The following is a 23,777-nucleotide window of genomic DNA, read 5'->3' as shown; positions in this document are numbered from 1 at the left end:
ATGCATTGTGATCTGGAAGGTCTTATATAGACAGGTGTGTGGCTTTCCTAATCAAGTCCAATCAGTATAATCAAACACAGCTGGACTCAAATGAAGGTGTAGAACCATCTCAAGGATGATCAGAAGAAATGGAAAGCACCTGAGTTAAATATATGAGTGTCACAGCAAAGGGTCTGAATACTTAGGACCGTGTGATATTTCAGTTTTTCTTTTTTAATAAATCTGCAACAATGTCAACAATTCTGTGTTTTTCTGTCAGTATGGGGTGCTATGTCTACATTCATGAGGAAGAAGAATGAACCTAAATGATTTTAGCAAATGGCTGCAATATAACAAAGAGTGAAAAATTTAAGGGGGTCTGAATACTTTCCGTACCCACTGTAGCAAAAAACAAAATTGGCCTAAAATGTTAAATTTAGATTTTTACATTTTTTGGGGGGAATTTCATATAAAAAAAATGTGAAAAATATTGTTGTTATTTTTTCAAAATTGTCGCTCTTTTTTTGTTTATAGCGCAAAAAGTAAAAATCGCACAGGTGATCAAATACCACCAAAAGAAAGCTCTGTTTGTGGGGAAAAAAAGGCGTCAAATTCATTTGGGTACAGCATCACAGCCAAATCCTCCGGGGCTTAAGTGGTTAAGGAATGGAGATGTCTTTACAATCTAAGACCTATTGCACCCAGGAGAAAGAAATACTGTGTTTGTAGCCATGTAACACAGGTACATTGTGGTGTATGAGATAATGCACACAGATGTGTAAAGATCCGTAGTGCAGAGGGGAAAAAAAAATTATTAAGTGCAGGAAGCACTGGAAGCTTGAAAAGGATGAAGAATAATTAAATGTTTGCACTTTTATAAAGTGTGTATGCAAGGTACATAACTTTTATTCAGGATCTTTCTTGCCAGAAAGACTGTGTATGAATATCTAGAGGTGCACTGAATTGCAATTTTGGTGCCAAAATCGAAAATTCAGGATGCACTTGTGCAAAAATGACAGTTTATAAAAATGTATATATATTTTTATAAATAATTGAATTATATTTGACTTAACTAATATCATGCATTTAAATTAATATGAATTTATTGTCGGCCTTTAGCGGCACCTTTAGCACAAGAAAAGCTATGTATGTCTTCACACTGGTCCGCTCCACTTCCGTTGTGGTGTTAAAAATCTTGCTTGCTGCATTTTTGGTTAGTTAAAAAAACAGCACCAGAAATGCATTGAAAACACAGAAAGAGCGCATCATGTTAAGTTTTTGATGCCTTTTTAAGTCATGTGACCTATGAAAAGCACACAAGCACAGTAATATCGCGGTAACAATCGCATGCATTATCGGCATTGTTTTCTTTATTGTCAAAATGCCAAATAATTTTCGGCCGATATGCTTCACCTGCTGAAATTTCAGTACATAATATCAGTAAATTGTTGTATCTGTCTGCAAGAGGCCTTAACCAGAATAAAGCTGCTGAGCTGAGGTTTGGCCGCAGCACAAGTGTACCTGTGGTTTTCCTGTGGTTAACCCGCGTTTTCTCATTGTCTATTAGGTTGCGCGTTTATGGTGCATTTCTGAAAGCTCCCCCAAACTCCTGCATGCTGCATCTTTGGAGCACTTTCAGAAAACTCGCCAAAAAACAGGCACCCTAATTAGAAAGTCGATGGAAAACCTCAGGTTAACCACATGAAAACTGTGGGTACACCTGCGCTGCGATCAAATTGCAGCACAGTAGTGTGATAACTGGCCTGGGCCAATGAGTGGTCATATCAGGGACAAATCATTTATAATCAATGGTGACCATTTCCCTTAATTAAAGGGCCCAGATAGGTGTATTAAAGAAAGTATTTGACAAAATACAGTTTGGAGGAGCAGGAAGGAAAATAGCTTGTAATGCATTAATCCTTTATTTTACTGCCGGGCTAATTACCAGGAATGAGAGCTGTAGTAATAATGATGTCCACATCTTGACACTGCTTGGCAAACAGCTTCATCTCCGCGTCGATAAACTCCTTGGACATTTCCTTGGCGTATCCTCCTTGTCCCTCTCCGGACTCCTTTAGGTCTACTTCCAAAGGCTCGGCACCAAGAGACTTGAACTGCTCCAAAGCTGCAGCCCTGCATTATACAGAGAAGAATAACATCTGCAATGTGCTACACATCAGTTTGGAACATGGGTGCTCAACCTGTGGCCCTCCAGCTGTTGCGGAACTACAAGTCCTAGGTCTCTTCAATTGGAAGTCATGCCTAAAACAGTCAGCCCTGCAATGCCTCATGGGACTTGTAGATCTGCAACAGCTGGAGGGTCACAGGTTAAGCACCTATGTTTTTAATATCATGATTTTGATAATATATATCGGGGTTATGACTGCTGCTAATTGCCCTAACCCCGGTATTTTTTTTTCCCTCAGACCGCCAGCTTTCTTATAAAAGTGAAGTGGTAGGAGAAGTGCCCCCCTCCCACTACTTCCCGGTGATTCCGGGGCTTGCGTTACTGATCAGTAAGCCTGGGGACCATCCGGCATCTCTATGCCCTTGGAGGACTGGAGCAACTTTCATTGCGTCACTTCCGCTTTTTGGGCTAAGTAAACAGGTTTTGTTTTTTTTTTTCTTCAATCAAAAGATACATTTTATTAATTCAATTATGTTTGCTTTTTAACGGGTAAAGGAGAGATTCGGGGTCTTTTAGACCCATGGTCTCTTCATAAAGAGGACCTGTCATGCTGTATTGTTATTGTAATGGATATTAACATTCCTTGCAAAAGCAATAAAAATGTTTTTAAGGGACAGTGTAAAAATGAAAAAGTAATAAAATAAGTAATAAAAAAAAAAAAAACAAAGCACCCCGTCCTATTTTTGCACACAGTAGTAAACGCATACGCAGGTCACGCCCACGTATGTAAACTGCTTGTACCATACATGTGAGGTATCGCAGCAAAAGACTGAGCAGGAGGGTTAATTCTAGCACTAGATCTCCTCTAACTCTAAATTAATAACATGTGGAAATTTTAAAGCATCGCCTATGGAAATTTTTAAGTTTGGCACCATTCCACAAGCCCGCGCACAATTTTAAAGCATGACATCTTCGGTATTTATTTACTTGTCGTAACATTATCTTTCATAATATAGAAAAAATTGGGGAATATATATATATATTTTTTTTATTATTCATTAAAGTGTATTTTTTCCAAAAAATTGTGTTTGAAAAGCTGCTGCGCAAAAACCAAAACATAAAAGATTCAAAATGACAGCCATTTTATTCTCTAGGGCACAAGTATCAAACACAAGGCCCTGGAGTTGAATCCAGACCTCCAGGCCAATTCATGTGGCCCTCGCACCTCTCCTGCAGCTGTGGCAACCCCTTCATTGTTTCTCGCACCTTGTCTCAGCAGTTAGCAGCAGAGAGGAGGACAGAACTCTTCCACCAGATCCTGCACTTCTCCATGCAGCCACAGAGAGACACGTATCTTTCCCTCCCCTTTCCCCTCTCAGCAGTCCGCAACAGAGAGGAAGACAGAACTCCTCCTACAGATCCTGTGCCTCTCTGTACAGTCACAGCACCCCCTCCTCTCCACTTCCCCTAGCCTTAGCATTCAGTAGACTCTAGCCCTCTTCTGGTCCTCCTCCAGACTCTTCACTTTCTGCTTCCCAGCTTCTTCCCGGTAGCAGTAAAAGGTAAGAGGGTGCACTGTGATGTAAGGGAAGGTGAGGGACTCTTGACTTCTGATGGTGGGGAGGTGCTTTTGACATCTGATGTAAGGGGGGTGGGGTGCTCTGGACATCTAGTCTTACAGATACAACTGGCCCTTTGAGGGCAACCATAATTCTGATTCGGCCCGAAATTAAATTAAGTTTGACACCCCTGCTAGAGTGTCTGCTAAAAAAAAATATAATGTTTGTAAGCAATTTTCTAGCAAACAAAAATGATTTTTACATGTGAACAACAAAATGTCAGAAAAAGGCTGGGTCCTTAAGTGGTTAAAGCAATCCATTTCTTCCTTCACCGCCACCAGCATTTGTCATACAACAGCACCATGCACAAGGGTGAAATCTCACAGCCTCCATATCTCTCCCACGACAAAGTAAATTTAAAAACAAATTCTAATCTTATCAAGAAATAGCCATACCTGGTGTCAAATCCTCGGACAATCGCCCCCATTGATTTCGCAGCTCCCGCAGCAGCCAGACCAGCGACACCACCTCCAATGATTAATACCTGCACAGAAAAGAAGTTCACCAAGATATCACTATGTGAAGTATTTAAATCATTCAGAAATACAGCTTCCAACACTTCGCAAACATTAAAAATAACACTTTAACCAAGGGAATAAGAAAGGAACACACGTTTAAGTGTTGCTCACATCTGAGGATTTTAGAAGGTAATCAACAAAAGTCAGCTTACCCAATAAGATTGCCTTGACTGTCTTAAAAGGAAACAAGTAACTCCAAAATAACTGAATTTAGTGAAAGTCAGGTAACTAGCGTTATTAGAAGGATCTCAGCATAGGCAGCCCCTATGCTCTTTAATACAGGGTTCAGCAATGACTTTCTTATAAGGCTCAGAACTGCCTTAATGCTATTTGCCATCCTCCGCAATTTCACTAGTTAAGACGTTGCAGTCTTCATCAACAGAGTCTACTCCCATTTTAGCGCAAAAGCTCCACAGCAAATTGTCACTTTTGCTTAGACACACACCTCAAGAAAATTAAAGGAACACTTTCTAATCAGAATATAGCATCAAGTCAATTAAACTCCTGGGATATTGATCTGGTCAGTTAAGTAGCAAAGGGGGTTGTTAATCAGTTTCAGCTGCTTTAGTGTTAATAAATTAACAACAGGGGCACTGGATGGCCAACAATGAGACAACCACCAAAACAGGAATGGTTTTACAGGTGAAGGAAGGCCACTGACATTTTTTTACCTACTCTTCTTTTCTAACTGTTTTCCATTAGTTTTGCATTTGCCTAGGGTCAGTGTCACTACTAGTAGCATTAGGCAGTCCAACTCCTCCAGGATGGCATATTAATACGTGCCATTGTCAGAAGGTTTGCAGTGTCTCAAGAGCATGGAGGAGATTACAGGAGACAGGCAGTTACTCTAGGAGAGCTGGACAAGGCCATAGAATGTCCCAAACACATCAGCTGGATCAGAATCTGCTCCTTAGTGCATGGAGGGACAGGATGAGCACTGCCAGAGCCCTAAAAGGACCCCAAGCAAACCACTGGTGTGAATGTCTCTGACCAAACAATCAGAAACAGACTTCACGAGGGTGGTCTGACATCACTTAGTGGGCCCTGTGCTCAATGACCGGCACAGTGGAGCTTGATTGGCATTTGCCATTGAATCCCAAAATTGGCACCTCCACCACTGGCGCCCTGTGCTTTCCACAAATGCGGGCAGGTTCACTCTGACAGACATGAAAGGGTCTGGAGAAGCCATTGAGAACATTATGCTGCCTGTAACATTGTTCAGAATGGGGAGGCATATCCATGGAGGGACGCACAGAATTCTACAGGCTAGGCAATGGCACTCTGACTGCCATTAGGTATCAGGATGGACCCACTGTCAGACCCTACCCTGGTGCAGTGAGTCCTGGGTTCCTCCTGGTGCACGACAATGCCTGGCCTCATGTGGCGAGAGTATGCAGCCAGTTACTGGAAGATGAAGGAATTGGTACCATTGAAGGGCCCCCACGCTTGCCTGACCTAAATCCAATAGAACACCTCTGGGACATTATGTTTCGGTCCATCTGACACCACCAGGTTGCACCTCAATCTGTACAGGAACTCAGTGATGCCCTGGTGCAGATCTGGGAAGAAATACCCCAGGACTCCATCTGTCGTCTTATTAAGAGCATGCCACGACGTTGTCAGCCATGCATACAAGCAGGCGGGGGCCATACAAACTACTGAGTACCATTTTGAGTTGCTGCAATGAAATTTCAGCAAAATGGACTAGCCTGCTGCATTATTTTTTCACTTTGATTTTCGGGGTGTCCTTGAATTCAGCCCTCTGTAGATTGATCATTTTCATTTCCATCAAACGATGTGCCATCCTTTTATTCCTAACACATTACCCAGTCCATATCCGTATAGATATCCAGCATGATATTTGTCCCCATTGAGATCTGATGTGTTTTCAAAGCGTTCCTTTAATTTTTTGGAGGAGTGTATATGTATCTATCTTTTTATGTATTTTTTTAGGGATGCACCAATACCTGTTTTTTAACAGGGAGTACGAGTATCAATGCTTGTGCTCAAGTACTCGCCGATACCAATAACCAATACCGTGCGGTGCAATTTGAGCCCATGCAAAATGTATGTGCTCAAATTGTACTGCAAAGAATCGCATATGATTTGAACAGGAATGCCGTGCGATTCCTGTCTGAATCACATGCAGTTTCCCGCACCGCTCCTGTGTGAACCTAGGCTATATCATATATCACTATATCAGCACCAATATTAGATTTTTTTTTTCTTTTTTTTTAATCAGTGATTTTTTTATTGTGCTTATGGTTGACCACCCAGCCTCAAATTCTTGCCTAAGTGAGTTGGAGATCAAGCCTCCTCCCGCAGCCTCACAGGACATAGATATCATGAATACCTGAAGGCTGCATGCTTCCACACAGAAACTGAAGAAGAACCAGACACCGATTAATTAGGGCACTGGCTGCAAGAACCTGGAAGAGACAGCCGGCTGCAGATTACATGAAAGAAGAAGAGGCAGTTTGGCACGGTATGGCCTGGCTTCAGCTTGTATAAGAGCAGTGAGAACAGCAAGCTTTGACAAAGCATTTGCAGAGCTTTCACCAAGCTTGGTTGAAGTGTTTAAGCTCAGGGCTATATCCATTACAAACCATGGTTTAACCTTACGTATTTTTCACCAACAAAGGCTGGATCAGAAAATGTGCAGAATTTGCGTAGCCTCTAGTCCCCTATTTTTTATTTGCTCAGCACATTCTAGTTCCAGATAGAAGAATATAAACATCAATTCCCAGAATACCACACACACACACACTTCCAGATATTTTCCAGACAGACACAGAGGATGTTTGTTTCACGCAGAGAGCAACACAACAGAAATTCCCCTTCCTAATTCACCGTGTCCCAGGTGTGCATTACTATGCATGAGCAGACTCCCTACATACAATGCAAGCTCATGCTTCCACAAGAGCTACTGCCGAAACAGAAAGGATTGCAAAGTTTTTACCTTCCACTGTGCAAAAGTGAATATCGGTGCAAACAATTGTCAATTAATATAAAAAATAGGTGCAAAATTAAGCAGGTATACCCACTTGGCTTACCACTGAAAAGCAATATCACATCTCAAAATAGTAACGGTACAGCGCTAATTAAATCAACTAATAATATAACCAACCAAAGTGCACTCAGTGACTGTGTACTGTCAACAAACAGTCACTTTGGTTGGCTATATTATTAGTTAATTTAATTAGCGCTGTACCATTACTATTTCGAAATTTTAACTTTAACTTTAACAAAGTGCAAAACCTGGTGCAGCTCTGCATAGAATTCAATTAGCTTCCACGTTTTTTTTGTGAAAGCTTGAGTGAACAAGTTAAAGTTAGAAGCTGATTGACTACCATTCAGAGCTGCACCAGATTTTGCACTCTCCAGTTTTAGTAAACCAACCCACTGTGCTTAAGCCAAGGTTCACACTGAGAAATCGTGTGAGTTCAGCTGAACTCGCACAATTTCAAACCGGCATTTCAGTCCGACTTTGGGGTGATTTGACAGACGTGTGGGGGTTTCTACACAGATGTCTATTGAAATCACCCCCCAAAGTCACCAAAAGCAGTGCAGAATCTACTTTTGGTAATCGGTGCGGCTCTGCAAAGTCTGCGTTGCACAGATTCAGATGGAGCCATTGCCGGCAATAGGCTCCGATTTGGCATGCAATTTGACATGTCAAATCGGCCCAATGTAAACGTGGGCTAAGGCTGGTTACGGGCATGTCCTTAGTCTGCATTCACCCATTTAGAAGAGGATCTCCCAGCTGAGCAGTAGGATGACAGGTCTGTGTCCCCAACCGCCATGCAGCAGACATGGACACAGCCTTGCTCTTCTTATCAGGGCAATTGGATGGAAACGTAACATCTGTCCGTTTCCAGCTGACTGTCATCCGCCGCCATGTCTGCTGACATCTGCCGCTCCATAGAAGAGGCTGGGGGGTTTAGGCCCCTTTCACACATACGGTCCGTTCAGTTCATCAGTTCAGTCACGTCAAAATGTATCAGTTTTTCATCCGTTTTTTTTTTCATCCACTACCAATGCAAAAACGGATAAAAAAAACGGACCGTTTGTCCATTTACATCCGTTTTTCGTTCGATCCATTTTTTTAATGAAAGAAAAACTGAATTTTTGTAAAATCTTACCTGTAAAATTCCTTTCTCTGAGTCCTCCGACAGTCGCCGCCTCTCCATATTCGTCACAATGGGGTAATTGACCTTTGCTCCGTAGGAGTAGCTAGGCAACAGAATATGTCAATATTAAAGCTTTTAGCATATCCCACCCCCAGGGGGTGGTCCCCTCAGTCAATACCCTCCTGCTTCCTGTTCCATACCTCAGTTTCAGTAGAATAGCAGTAGAGTACATAAACAAACCCCAAAAGAGGGGCACGGGCGGCGACTGTCGGAAGACTCAAAGAAAGGAATTTTACAGGTAAGATTTTACAAAAATTCCGTTTTCTCTTACGTCCTCCGACAGTCGCCGCCTCTCCATATTCGTCACAATGGGGACGTCCCAAAGCAGTGTAAGCATGAAGGGTGGGAAACCCAGCCGCGCCTAAGGCAACGCCGGACCCATATCAAAGAAAGGAACCTTACCAAAGGAAGGAAACCAGCTGGGTAGCATGAAAAAAAAAACTTTGCTCAACAGGAGCAACAACCCAGGAAGAACAAATAACCCAGGGATAAAAACATCCCAAACAGCCAAGGGCCCAAAAACAAGGGACCTTAAGGCACTGCCGCACTAAGAACCTTGCGGCCAAAGGAAGCATCTGCCGATGCCTGAACATCCACTTTGTAGAACTTTGAGAAAGTGTGAACGGACGACCAAGTCGCCGCCTTACACACCTGGGCCACAGAGGCCCGATGATGACAGGCCCAAGACGTACTCAGAGATCTGGTAGGAGGAACTTTCCCCTTCAAAGCATATGCCTGCTCAATGGTCTGTCTGATCCATTTGGCGATGGTAGAAGCCGACGCCGCCATGCCCTTCCGAGGTCCCTCAGGAAGGACAAAGAGAATCCGACTTGCGAAAGGATTTTGTCGAATTCAGGTAAACCCTGATCGCCCTAACATCCAAGGAATGTAAGGCCACCTCCTTCGGATGCTTAGACTCCGCGCAAAGCGAAGGCAAGACAATGTCCTCATTGAGATGAAATTCCGAAATCCTTTTCGGAAGAAAAGAAGGAATAGGTCGCAAGACCACCTTATCCAAGTGGAGTACCAGATACGGAGACCTGCAAGACAAAGCTGCCAGTTCCGAAACTCTGCGAGCCGAAGTGATTGCCACCAAAAAGGCGACCTTTTTGGACAACAGAGGCAACGAGATCTCCCTGATCTTTTCAAAAGGAGCATGTTGTAACACGGACAGAACGAGGTTCAAGTCCCACGGAGGCAAAGGCTCCCTCCGAGGAGGGACCAGGTGCCGCACCCCTTGAACAAAGGTGCCAACCAGAGAATTAGACGCCACAGGGCGTTGAAAAAGAACAGCCAGAGCAGAAATCTGACCCTTAATCGTGGCCAACGCCAAACGCTGGTCCACGCCCGTTTGGAGGAAAGCCAACACTCTCGAAACCGAGTATGAGCGAGGGGAATACCCCCTGGACTCACACCAGGCAAAATAGGCCTTCCAAGTACGGTAGTATATCTTCCCCGAAGAGGCCTTTCTAGCATTGATCAAAGTATGAATGACCTCCGGAGAGAGACCCCTATCCTTCAGGACCTCGGTTTCAACAGCCAGGCCGTCAAAGCCAGCGACTGTAAAGCAGGATGGAATATCTGTCCTTGAGACAGAAGATCTTCCCGAAGAGGCAGACGCCATGGAGCGTCGACCGCCAGATTCACGAGGTCTGCGTACCAAGACCGGCGGGGCCAGTCCGGCGCCACCAGAATCACCGTTTTTGGTTCCGAGGACAACCTGCGAAGGAACCGAGATAGCAACTGAATTGGTGGGAATGCATACATCAGCCGATACTGATGCCACAGAGCCACTAACGCGTCCGACGCGTCTGCCCGAGGATCGCGCGTCCTTGCCACGAACCTTCCCACCTTGGTGTTCAGACGAGACGCGAACAGGTCCACATCCGGGAGACCCCACTTCGCGCACAACATCTGGAAGACCTCCGGGTGGAGCGACCATTCCCCCTGGTGCAGAGTCTGGCGGCTCAGATAATCCGCCTGCCAGTTCTCCACCCCGGAATGTGAACTGCCGTTATCGCCGGGACGTGCGTTTCGGCCCAAGACAGAATGTCGGCTACTTCCCGAGCCGCTCAGGCACTCCTGGTGCCCCCTTGGTGGTTGATGTAGGCCACCGCCGTGGCATTGTCCGTCTGTACCCGAACCGGACAGCCCTGAAGCCTGTCCGTCCAGCGTTGAAGGCAGAGATTTATCGCCCGCAATTCCAGAACATTGATCGGAAGGGAGGATTCCTCCTCCGACCAAGTACCCTGGGCGGACAGAATGCCCAGAACACCACCCCAGCCCGACAGACTGGCATCCGTGGTGATCACCGTCCATGAAAGCGGACGAAAAGACTTGCCCCCCCCCCGACACCGCCGGGGACTTCAGCCACCACAGAAGATTCCTTCTTGTGTGAAGACTCAACGAGATCTGAAGATCCAGAGATTGTGGTCGCCCGTCCCACCTGGACAGGATCTCCGCCTGGAGACCCCTCGTGTGAAACTGGGCGAAGGGAATCGCCTCGAAAGCCGAGACCATCAAACCTAAACACCTCATGCCCGTCCGGAGGGATGAGCACGGAACGTCCCGAAGGGACCTGACTTCGTCCTGAAGCGTTTTGAGCTCGTCTTCCGGTAGGAAGACTTTCGCCTGAACCGAATCCAGAATCATACCCAGACAGGGAAGACGAACCGACAGGCTTAGCGTCGATTTTGGGAAATTTATCGTCCAACCAAACTCCTGCAGAGTCTGCATCGTGACGGACAGATCCTTCACCAGACCCTGACTGGTCGCAGACCGAACCAGAATGTCGTCCAGATACCCCAGGATGGAGATACCCTGGGCTCTCAGTAAGGCCAGAACCGGTGCAAGCACCTTGGTAAAAACCCGCGGAGCCGAAGCGAGACCGAAGGGTAAAGCCACGAACTGATAATGATCCTCCGCAATGGCGAATCGAAGGTACCTCTGGTGACCCACGAAAATGGGGATGTGTAGGTACGCATCCTTCAAGTCGATGGAGGCCATGAATTCTCCCGGAACTAGAGCAGCCACCACCGAGCGCAGGGATTCCATGCGGAACTTGCGAACCCGCACAAAGCGGTTCAGAGCTTTCAAGTCCAGAATTGGACGTACCTTGCCCTCCTTTCTGGGCACAGTGAACAGATTTGAATAAAACCCCCGAAATCTGTCCCGATGAGGCACCTGAACCACCACTCCCTGAGCCCGCAGGTCCTGCACCGCCAGGTGCAGATCCCGCAAACGCTCCGGAGACAGTTGAAGGTTTGAGGGAAAAAACCTGTTCTCCGGCCGAGATAGGAACTCGATCTTGTACCCGGACCGAACGATCTCCTGAACCCACCTGTCCCGAACGCGGGCCAGCCAGGGTTGAAGAAAACCGAGCAAACGTCCCCCCACCCCAGAACTGGGTGAGGGCGTCCCTTCAGGCCGCGTTGTTATGGGCAGCGGACCCGGACTGGCCGGACTTCTGCTTACCTGCCCACGGTTTCTTTTGGGAGCCCTGACCCTTGAAGGGCTTGCCCTCATAGTGCAGCCAAAAGGCACGAAAGGACCCCTGAGGGGGCCTAGACGAAGCATGCTTCTTACCTTGATCGCCCTTAGCCTTGTGAGATTGGGGCAAGAGCGTGCTCTTACCCCCAGATATCCCCTTAATCAGCGTATCCAGCGAGTCGCCAAAAAGGCGAGATCCCGTATAGGGCAAATTAGCCAAAGTCTTGTGAGACGATTGGTCCACAGACCAACATTTTAGCCAAATCAAACGGCGTGTCAACACCGCCACGCTGTGCACACGTGCAGCTAAAGGAATTACATCTAATTCCGCATCACACAAATACATGACACCCTGATGGATCTGATCCACCATTGCCAATGTCGTCGGCGGGGCGGAATCAGCCACAAGGACGCGCCTGAGCACTTGCGTCCAATCCGCGACAGCTTGAGCTGCCATAAGGGAAGCAAAAATAGCTTTTAGCATGGAACCGGTAACCGAGTAAGTATGACGGGCAAGAGACTCCAGTCTCCTGTCCGTAGGTTCCCGGAACACCGGGGTATCCTCTACCGGAATCGCAGTGGATTTATTCAAAACCGCCACCACGTGATCCACCGGAGGTGGAACACACCAGCGTTCATCAGTGGCGGGCGTGAAGGGATAACGCAGCTTAAACCTACTTGGTACAGCAAAAGGCTTTTTTAGATTGCGCCATTGTTCACTAACAGCGCGCTGAAAATCCTCAGTGCAAGGAAAAACCTGCGATGTTTTGCGTCTCCGCTGTGTCCCATAAGAAGCCAGAACGGCAGGCGGACACGGTTCATCCTGTAAATGCAAAGTTTGTTTGATAGAAGCAACCAATTCATCCATGATTGCAAGCTCTTCAGACGAGCCAGGGGGAGAATCATCAACCCCCCTCAACCTCTGCATCCCCCTCCGACCCTGCAAAGTCCAGGGACGAACGGGACCCCGATAAGGGGACCCCAGCCATAGCAGCCCCATCACCTTCGCCCTCTGAATCAGAGGAAATTGAAACTCTGGGCCGTTTAGTGGATTGAGCAGCCACAAGCATCTGCACCTGAGCAGCCAGGTTAGCCACAACTGTGGCCAAATCGCCCACCTCAGGGGAAACAGCAGCAGCCCCTTGGCCTCCCAGTAAAGCGGGAGGAAATTTGCTTTCCTGAGAATATATGCCCCCAGAAATGTGCAGGAGAAAAAAGGGTAACTGTCCCTTTAAAAGCGCGGCGAGCGCCGCCCACCGCTCACACACACCAGCACAAGTCGACCCCCACAGGGAAAACTACAAACTCAGGCAAGGAACACAGGACTAAAGAGGATAAAAACCTGGAGAGATCACTGCTGCATCGATCGGTGTGCCCAGGGAAAAGGAAGTGATGCAACAGAAGCTGCTCCTATAAAGCCTATGGAAGGCTACAAAAAAATGGCCGCCGGGGGAGGAGGTAAATGCAGTGCTACATGAGGCCGGAGCGATCGCCGCCAAAATGGCGACGCTTGGCGCCAAAACGCCACTCCCAGCATATAGAAGAAGCCCTCATATGCCTGCAGTTATCAATAAAATGGCGGGCCGCAGCAGCGGCCGCCGCATGTTGCACAAAACATGTACCACAGCATGCCCCACAACATATAGCATGTCACACAGAGAAATCACACAGTTAGTAACACAGAACAGTGTATCACAGCCCCCCTCCTTGCAGCCCACAGCAGCATCCAGACAGGGAGCCTCATAGTGTGAACAGACATGCAGGGTTACACAGTCCCAGACTGACACCCACTAAACAGACAGGTCCCCACACAGAGTACACTTACCTTCTGAATGGCGTGGGGAACCCACACAAGCGATCAAGCCACTGCACATGGGACAGGGAGAGTCGCAGCCAGGACGCAGCAGCACAGCGGTACGAAACCGCATGGCGTCCAGTGAGGTAGCCACCTCACCACAGCATCCCTGCAGCGAACAGGGATGGGTCGTTCACCAATGCCAGGAAAAATACCCGATTGAACGCTCGATGGCAGGCTGGGAAGCCACTGGCCCACAACCTGTGACCAGGGGGGCCAGCCCGAGACCCAGCCCGCACGATCCTCTTCATCAGAAGAACTAACTAATTCTGACAAAAGTAACAGCTAAGTAAAGAGAGAGAAAAAAACTCAAATAAAATCAAAAAGAAGATAAAGGCTGAGACAAAATGCCCCAGCACAGAAACAGCCAGCTAACTCCTGAAAGCTAGACAATGAAACTGAGGTATGGAACAGGAAGCAGGAGGGTATTGACTGAGGGGACCACCCCCTGGGGGTGGGATATGCTAAAAGCTTTAATATTGACATATTCTGTTGCCTAGCTACTCCTACGGAGCAAAGGTCAATTACCCCATTGTGACGAATATGGAGAGGCGGCGACTGTCGGAGGACGTAAGAGAAAATGGGGCTTTCATCCGTTCAAAAACAAGGACATTGACGGAAGCGGATGAAAAGGGATGTAAACGGATGATCATCCGTTGTCATATGTTTTTTCATAGGAATGCATTGATGTTCATTTTTCATCTATCAACAGAAGGATGAAAAACGGATAAACGGTCCGTATGTGTGAAAGGGGCCTTAATCTTAAAAACTGACAGGGGGACCTGATCTAAAAAAGTCCTAATAGTCCTCTAGCCTTAGTGGAAAAGCCATATGTTGGGAAGGGGACTGCAGCTAAAGACCACTGTTCTCATGCATAAAGTACAGCATCAAACATGACGAATTTCATCATCACTACAGCTCTGCAAACTGCTGTGCTGAAAGGAAAATGTGGAGGATTGCGGAACACTCTCACCCAGACCGCAGCGATTCTTAGCCTCAGTGTCCACCCTAGCATAGCGCTTTTCTGCTGGGCAGGCATTAAAGCCCAACCTCTCTGGGCAAAATCTATAATTTCCCAAACCCTACCCTATTGTGCCTGCTGTTCTTACCTGATGAAGTCAGTTCTACTCATCGGAGTCGCTCCATTCAAGTGTCTCCCTCCAAGCCCGTCGCTAATGCCATTTCCATCTGCAGGGACTGCTGGTCTAGCTCTGCATGGAAAATCCTTGGTATCCATTCCCATTCACTTAATGAACTCTAACGTCAGCAACCTTCACTGGCTGGCTAATGGAAATTGTCCCCTCCAGAAAGTAAAAAGAAAGGACAAGGACCTGGTGCTGGATAATCATGTGACTGCAGCTTCAGGTAAGTTAAAATTGGGGGTTTAAAATGCTTTTTTTTTAACCCAGTGATCACAGAGGGGGTGAGAGTGTTTGGGGGGTTAATTTAATCTCAGAATTGAGCTTTAAAATTATAACGCTCAACACTTTAGTCTTTGATCCACCCTCAATAGATTTGGATCATTTAAGAGGAATCTACAATTGGGCTTTAATTGGACTGCTGGCAAGCTATCATCTGACTGCTCTAAGGATGAGAATAGACCACGTTCCTCGGTTACCTATTAACATTATGGGTCTGCCCCGGGTTCATGTGTGCACATCTGGTGAACATGCAAGAACATTTAGTCCTATTAGAAGGCGTTCTTTCAGATATGTGGAAATGTTTATTAAGTCAAACTCCCTGTGCAATGTACTTTAACCCTATACGAGATCCAGGGAGAGGAACTGCCCAAAAAGGAGAAAAGATGTAAACGTGCTGGACAGCGACTTTTATTTTTACTTTTTGTTTTTATTCCAGTTTGGTCTTCCTTTTGTCAATTTTAAATTTTTTACCCCCATTTGCTGAGGTTGGCAGTGCTTTCATTTTACAAAATAACAATCACCCTACTTTAGAATCACTGGAAGATTAATGCAAGAGGCTGCCCAATTCCAATGTGACAATCAATACACATTGATAAGATATGGGTTGTTTTGGTACCTCAGGCCAGTGGTTTGGGACTTTATGGGCTAGTATAGAGTCAAGTTTGGTCAAAGTTAAAAAATTTTATTCAGAAAAATGTATTCAAAGAAATTGAAGGTAACAATACATATGTAGAATAATCACATAAAGTGAGGGTTAGAGACCCATTGGTGATTGGTGAAAAGTAAGAAAAAGAGAAGGTGACATGTGTGATGGGTGACAATTGGTATTCCCCCCTATTATCTTCACGCTTGCATGGCGTGGAGTCTGTAGGGGGAGATATCCTTAGTTCCTACGCGTTTCGGCTTACGCCTTTTTCAAAGAATTTTTATCACCGTATTTTGAGGGGGAGGGTTGCTGCCATGAAAGACTTTATCCTTGGTCCTTGTTTCTCCACACAGAAATTAGAGGAGGGCACTGGTCTAACTGATATAGTATTGGAAAGCACCAACGGTGAGGTAATCCTCCATCTTGGTCCTAATATTTTTGTATAAAGACAATCAGGGTGTAATATTTCTTTTGGCCACCGGGTGGTGTTCTCATAAGTGTTAACAGTTTTTAGTTGGTAGGTCCTGTGTCCTTACAAGGTTTGGGTTCGGCAGAGCAGCAGCATCCAGGCGTCCTATCATTCCCTCGGCTGGATACAAAAACATTAGGACCAAGATGGAGGATTACCTCACCGTTGGTGCTTTCCAATACTATATCAGTTAGACCAGTGCCCTCCTCTAATTTCTGTGTGGAGAAACAAGGACCAAGGATAAAGTCTTTCATGGCAGCAACCCTCCCCCTCAAAATACGGTGATAAAAATTCCTTGAAAAAGGCGTAAGCCGAAACGTGTAGGAACTAAGGATATCTCCCCCTACAGACTCCACGCCATGCAAGCGTGAAGATAATAGGGGGGGGGAATACCAATTGTCACCCATCACACATGTCACCTTCTCTTTTTCTTACTTTTCACCAATCACCAATGGGTCTCTAACCCTCACTTTATGTGATTATTCTACATATGTATTGTTACCTTCAATTTCTTTGAATACATTTTTCTGAATAAAAAAATTTTACTTTGACCAAACTTGACTCTATACTAGCCCATAAAGTCCCAAACCACTGGCCTGGGGTACCAAAACAACCCATACCAATTTTTCAGGGATGAAGGCTAAAACTTACTAACAGGGTTTTGGGAACCAAATCCACTAGCAACACATTGATAAGAAACAACCAAAAATATCTTAATTTTTTCACTTTCACATGGACTATAAGAAGAATGGGCATTTTTTTTTCTGAAGTTGCATTGGGGATAAATTATGTGGCCAGCTCCAATACAGAGTTGTCCAAACATGCACAGCATGAACCCTAAAGACGATGTTGGCTTATTTGTTACCTTTATTTACTTCTGATCAGGATGGCTAAAGCGAAATACAGTACAGTATACTTATTCTAAAAGTGAAATTCCATGCATGTCATGCACCATTATACCACTAGAGGGGGGCAGTGTACTTCTGACAGCTTTAGAAAGGCTCTAGCATACAGAATTGTATTAGTAATACTAAGCTGTGTACAAATGCCAAAATAACTGACAATTAAAAGGAAAACTTCCTTCCTGGGAGCCAAACATTTAAAAAGTCTGTTTTTGGGGGATTAACCATTCCCTGGTAGCCCCTCAGTAGTCTTCACCGAGCACTGTTCATGGGTCATTTGCTCACAACTGAAAAAGCTCAATTCTGGTTCAAATAATGGCTGGCAGAACTGGCACCGTTTGTGGGGTGATAACACTCAGTTGTTTAATGTTACCAGTCCACTCCTATTAAGAGACCTATTGGAGTGAGGGAATGGCATTGGGCATGGGCATAGCAGAAGATGCATCAGCACAAGGGACACATCCTACTGACTGTATTATGTCCCTTGTGGTGATTTGTATGTTTTTTAAAGCTGCACTTGGGCTTTAATGACATCATTGGAAAACATTTTAGGTTACTGTAGAGCAGTTTATGTTTTTCAGTCATATTAGTCATTTAAGAAAAATATTCCTCCCATAAAGTATCATTCACCCATAAAATTGTATAATACTCCAATTAGGATTTCTGCACATTGGATACATTTATAGCCAATATGAAGTACTAGAATTTAACAACTTGACTGTTCTGTCAGGGGAAGGAAGGGTTGGATGTGGCCCATGGACAAAATCGACTAGTGGCCAGTACCAACTCTGCTCACGTTTGTTGCGGAAAAGAAACCCTCTGATATGCATTGCAGAGATTTTTAACAAACTTTGTTGCAGATTACCATCTTTTGTTATTCTGAAGCATTAGCTATTTATTTGTCTGTGTCCATGTGCTAAGTGAAACTAATGGGAGTGATGTAATAATTATCAATTAGCAGCTGCACCTGCAGGGCTCTAATGTGGAGAGTGGCAGGGTCTGCATACCTTTAGATGTGATTTTCCCAGAAGTTTTGTTTAAAAAAAAAATAACAACAACAACAAACATGTTATACTTACCTCTGTGCAGTTGGTTTTGCACAGGGCAGCCCTTATCCTCCTCTTCTCGAGTCCCTCGCCGGTGGTCCTAACCCCTCCACAGCAAGCTGCTTGCTATGGGGGCACCTGAGCCGAGCTGCAGCTCCGTGTGTCCATTCAGACACGGAGCTGCCTTACAGCCCGGTCCCCTCTCTCTCCTGATTGGCTCAACTGACTTTGATTGACAGCCACGGGAACCAATGGTGCTGCTGCTGTGTTTTAACCAATTAGGAGGGAGAGCCCAGACGGTTGAGGGACTCGTGGACATCACTGGAAAGCGACGGGGCTCAGGTTAAGTATTAAGGGGCTGAGGCACACTGAAGGCTTATCTTAATGCATAGAATGCATTAAGATAAAAAAAACCTTCTGACTTTACAACCACTTTAAAGAGGTTGTAAACCCCACAATTTTTTATTTTTTTTTTCAACCTGCAAGAGAAACACATAATGAGCTAGTATGCATCGCATACTAGCTCATTATGAAATACCTCAGAACGAGCCCCCGCCGTGCCACCTGCTTACCTCTATGACGGGCGACATGTCCAGTCGCCCGTCTTCCGGGATCGCGGCATCCGGCCATCTGATTGGCCGGAGCCGTGGTGACGTCACGGCACGGGGCTCTGAAGGAACGGCACCAGCGGCCGTTCCTTCAGAGCGCATGCGCCAGTGAGGTCACTGGCTGCATGTAAGGTAAATATCTCCTAAACGGTGTATGTTTAGGAGATATTTACAGTACCTATAGGTAAAAGTGTCAGAGGAGGGTTTACTTCCTCTTTAACTACCTCAATACTGGGCACTTAAACCCCCTTCCTTCCCAGACCAATTTTCAGCTTTTAGCGCTGTTGCATTTTGAATAACAATTGCGCGGTCATGCAACACTGTACCTAAACCAAATTTATGTCATTTTTTTCCCCACAAATAGAGCTTTCTTTTGATGGTATTTGATTACCGCCAGGTTTTTTCTTTTTTGGTGCACAAATAAAAAAAGACCGAAAAGTTAGAAAAAAAAAAAGTTTTTTTGTTTAGGTTATAAAATTTTGTAAATAGATAAGTTTTTTCCTGCACTGATGAGCACTGATGACGCCGCACTGACAGGCACTGATGAGGAGACACTGATGGGGTGGCACTGATAGGTAGCACTGATATGTGGCACTGATATGTGGCACTGATATGTGGCACTGATAGATAGAACTGATATGCAGCATTGGTGGGCACTGATAGGCAGTGCTGATGGGCACTGATAGGCACTGATGGGCGGCACTGATAGGCACTGATGGGCGGCACTGATAGGCAGCACTGGTGGGCAATAATGGGCACTGGTGGGCGGCACTGATAGATGGCAATTACGGGCACTGGTGGGCAGCACTGATAGATGGCATTGGTGGGCAGCACTGATAGGGGGGCACCACTGGCAGGCTCTCTGAGCCCTGTTTGCCATCCCTGGTGGCCATGGTGGGCATCCCTGGTGGCTCTAGTGGCATCCCCTCCCCCCAGGGCTGCACTGGTAATCAATCATCTGATTACCAGCACAGACCCCCTCTGTGATCAGTGAGTAATTAGAAATACTCACTGATCACCCCGGCTGCAGAATCGATCCTCTGATCTTCTCCTCACTGACAGGATCTGTCAGGAGGAGAAGAGATCGAAGCCGTTACAACGGCTGTATTGACATTACATGACGGCTGTGATTGGTCACAGCCGTCATGTGATCAGGAGGGCCAATCACAGGGCCCTCCTGCCGAGTCTTGTTGCTCTGTGTCCTAGGGACACAGGCACATCGAGATCGCGCGGCTGCGCGTGCCCGCGCGATCTCTCTCCTTCTGAAGGACGTTCCGGAACGTCCATTCAGAAGGACGAGACTCCCACCCGGCCGTATATGTACTATGGCCCGGGTGGGAGGTGGTTAAGATACAAGTCGGATGTTGGGCAAAAAAAATCCCTTTAGATGCGACTTCTCTCTTGCCCAAAATCTGACTTGTACCTTAGTGCAGACTTCTGGGAAAATCAAAAAGCCAATCACACAAGCAGGGAATGACATTTCTTGGGGGGCGTTCTGTGCATAATCTGTCAGTTTGCCATATTGCATTGTATTTCACAGAATCACGGTTATAATTTGCAGTCAGACAAAGATTACAAAAGCCAACTGTGGTCCAATCAGGAATGTGGGAATGATGTTATAAGATAGATATGTCATTAACAAGCTAGGACAGGCATTTAAATAACCCACTTATATTGCATGTCAGTCAAATGGTCAACAACGGTTCTCTTGATATTTTTTTTTTTTTTGTTATGTTTTTTTTTTCAATGGTTTATCAATAAACCCCCGCCTTTGTGAACAGAGATTCAGTAGACATTACAGCAACCTGGCACCTTACATCCTCCTTAGCCCTCCCTGCTATTGCCCGAAAACACAGCTAATGAACCCAAGGCCAGCTGGAACATAAAAGCAGCTCAAGTTACTTTCAGCAGCAGGTGCAGCTTCACATGCTAAATCTGGATCAGAACAAAATCCAGCACACCGTGAAATTCAAAGAGTAAACACGGCTGTATTATGATGGTAAGGACAGCACTGCCAAGTTTACAATGGCTCGGGTGGTACAATGTCGCCATCTGCTGGCTGCTAAATTAACAAAATAAGAGCGGACACATGGATTCACAAATGGTATAAAAGGGCAGAATGCAAGGATTGCTTACTGGAAAGAGTCCCAAACTAGTCATAGTAAGGACGTACCATGCACAATTCCCTGCTGCTTTTTTTTCTTTTTAGAAGGAATAACTAGTGTTGGTATCTAAAAATGCTAAACAATATAAAAAAGGTAAAGTATACCTTTGCAAACATTTTAAGATTGTACCCACAATTTCTCACTCCCCCTCATTACATGACATGAAGTTGTGGTCCATGTATCCATACAATGCTACACTCCCAAGGTAGGATTTGCTTTTGCTTCCTTGCTTATTTTCAGCCTCCTTTGTCTTACATTCTTGACCGCTTTATGCTACATACCCAACTACTTGCCCTTCAGTTCTGTATTTACTTTAGATCCGTGGAATAAAAGTTGGTGGTTCTAGAGATGATGGCACAGTAGACATACTGAATTCTTCAAATTTAAATAGTGGTGCCCTCCTGCTGCCTTTCACGGCTCTGCCCGGGCACGTTCGCCGGCTGGTTGGAGTCCCAACCGAAGCCAGATTTTGCTTCGATCGGGTCTCTGATCATGTAACCTGGAAGTGATGTCACTTCCGGTTTACTCGGCTGCCAATGTCGCTGATTTAAAAAAACTGACAGTATTCAAAAAACGGAATTTTTGTAAAATCTTACCTGTAAAATTCCTTTCTCTGAGTCCTCCGACAGTCGCCGCCTCTTCATATTCGTCACATATGGGGTATTAGACTTTGCTCCGAAGGAGTAGCTAGGCAACAGAATATGTTAACAATAAAGCTTTAACATATCCCACCCTCAAGGGGTGGTCCCCTCAGTCAATACCCTCCTACTTCCTGCAACCATATCTCAGTTTTAGTGGAATAGCAGTAGAGTATACATTCAAACCCCAAAAGAGGGGCGGGGGCGGCGACTGTCGGAGGACTCAGAGAAAGGAATTTTACAGGTAAGATTTTACAAAAATTCCGTTTTCTCTTACGTCCTCCGACAGTCGCCGCCTCTTCATATTCGTCACATATGGGGACGTCCCAAAGCAGTGCAAACATGAGGGGTGGGAAACGCATCCGCGCCGAAAGACAACGCAGTCTCCACATCAAAGAAAAGAACCTTACCAAAGGAAGGAAACTAGCTGGGCAACAGCAAAAATAAGTGCTCAACAGGAGCAACAACCCAGGAAAAGACAAAAAACCAGGGGATACAAAACTTATCCCAACAGCCAGGAGTCCCCAACAAGGGACCCTAGGGAACAGCCGCACTAAGAACCTTGCGGCCAAAGGAAGCATCCGCCGATGCCTGAACATCTACTTTGTAGAATTTTGTGAAAGTGTGCACGGTCGACCAAGTCGCCGCCTTACACACCTGGGCTACAGAAGCCCCATGACGACAGGCCCAAGACGTACTCAGAGATCTAGTAGAGTGCGCCTTCACAGGCACAGGGGGAACCTTCCCCTGCAAGGCATAAGCCTGTTCAATGGTCTGCCTGATCCATTTGGCAATGGTAGAGGCGGAAGCCGCCATGCCCTTCCGAGGACCCTCTGGAAGAACAAACAAGGAGTCCGTCTTTCGAAAAGACTCAGTCGATTTAAGGTAAACCCTAATCGCTCGAACAACATCCAGAGAATGCAATCTCACCTCCTTAGGATGTTTAGGCTTCGTGCACAACGAAGGCAAAACAATATCCTCGTTAAGATGGAATTCCGAAACTCGTTTCGGCAGAAAAGAAGGATTAGGTCGCAAGACCACCTTATCCAAATGAACAACCAGGTACGGAGACTTGCAGGACAAAGCCGCCAGTTCCGACACTCTGCGAGCCGAAGTGATCGCCACCAAAAAGGCGACCTTTTTGGACAACATAGACAACGAGATCTCCCTGATCTGTTCAAAAGGAGCACGTTGTAACACAGACAGGACTAGATTCAAGTCCCAAGGGGGCAAGGGATCCCTCCTAGGAGGAACCAGATGCCGCACACCCTGAATAAAAGTGCCAACCAAGGAGTTGGAAGCTACGGGACGTTGAAACAGAACGGCCAGCGCAGACACCTGACCCTTTATCGTAGCCAGCGCCAAACGCTGATCGACACCCGTCTGAAGGAAAGACAGCACACGGGAAACCGAGTACGTGCGGGGTGAAAACCCCCTGGACTCACACCAGGCAAAATAGGCCTTCCAAGTACGGTAATAAACCTTTCCCGAGGAAGACTTCCTCGCGTTGATCAAGGTATGAACAACCTCTGGAGAGAGACCCTTCTCCTTCAGGACCTCGGTCTCAACAGCCAGGCCGTCAAAGCCAGCGACTGTAAAGCAGGATGGTAAATCGGTCCTTGAGACAGTAGATCGTCCCGAAGAGGCAGACGCCAGGGGGCGTCGACCGCCAGATTCACGAGGTCTGCGTACCAGGACCGGCGAGGCCAGTCCGGTGCCACAAGAATCACCGTGCTGCGTTCCGAGTGTAACCTGCGAAGGAACCGGGACAGCAACTGAATCGGTGGAAACGCGTACATCAGCCTGTACTGATGCCACGGGGCCACTAACGCGTCCGACGCGTCCGCCCGAGGGTCGCGCGTCCTTGCCACGAACCTCTTCACCTTGTAGTTGAGGCGAGACGCGAACAGGTCCACATCTGGAAGACCCCACTTCGCGCACAACATCTGGAAGACAGCCGGGTGGAGAGACCATTCCCCCTGATCCAGGGTCTGGCGACTCAGATAGTCCGCCTGCCAGTTCTCCACTCCCGGAATGTGAACCGCCGTTATCGCCGGGACATGAGTCTCGGCCCAAGACAGAATGTCGGCCACTTCTCGAGCCG

The 23,777-nt window shown here is 46.3% G+C and overlaps 1 protein-coding gene across 1 annotated transcript in view; it reads right to left on the bottom strand.

The window, feature by feature from the left end:
* The window catches only part of NNT (nicotinamide nucleotide transhydrogenase), a 245,293-nt gene that overhangs the window by 170,659 nt on the left and 50,857 nt on the right, over positions 1-23,777 (bottom strand). Inside the window, exons 6-7 of the mRNA XM_082252359.1 lie at positions 4,122-4,210; positions 1,925-2,112 (exon numbers count right to left, since the gene is read on the bottom strand). Of these exons, the coding sequence (XP_082108485.1) occupies positions 1,925-2,112; positions 4,122-4,210 (277 nt within the window). The remainder of the gene's footprint in view (positions 1-1,924; positions 2,113-4,121; positions 4,211-23,777) is intronic.

The sequence above is a fragment of the Pelophylax lessonae genome (genome assembly GCF_965119305.1).
Source record: "Pelophylax lessonae genome assembly, chromosome: 1".
Taxonomy (NCBI): Eukaryota; Metazoa; Chordata; class Amphibia; order Anura; family Ranidae; genus Pelophylax; species Pelophylax lessonae.
This window is presented reverse-complemented; position numbering and strand designations above follow the sequence as displayed.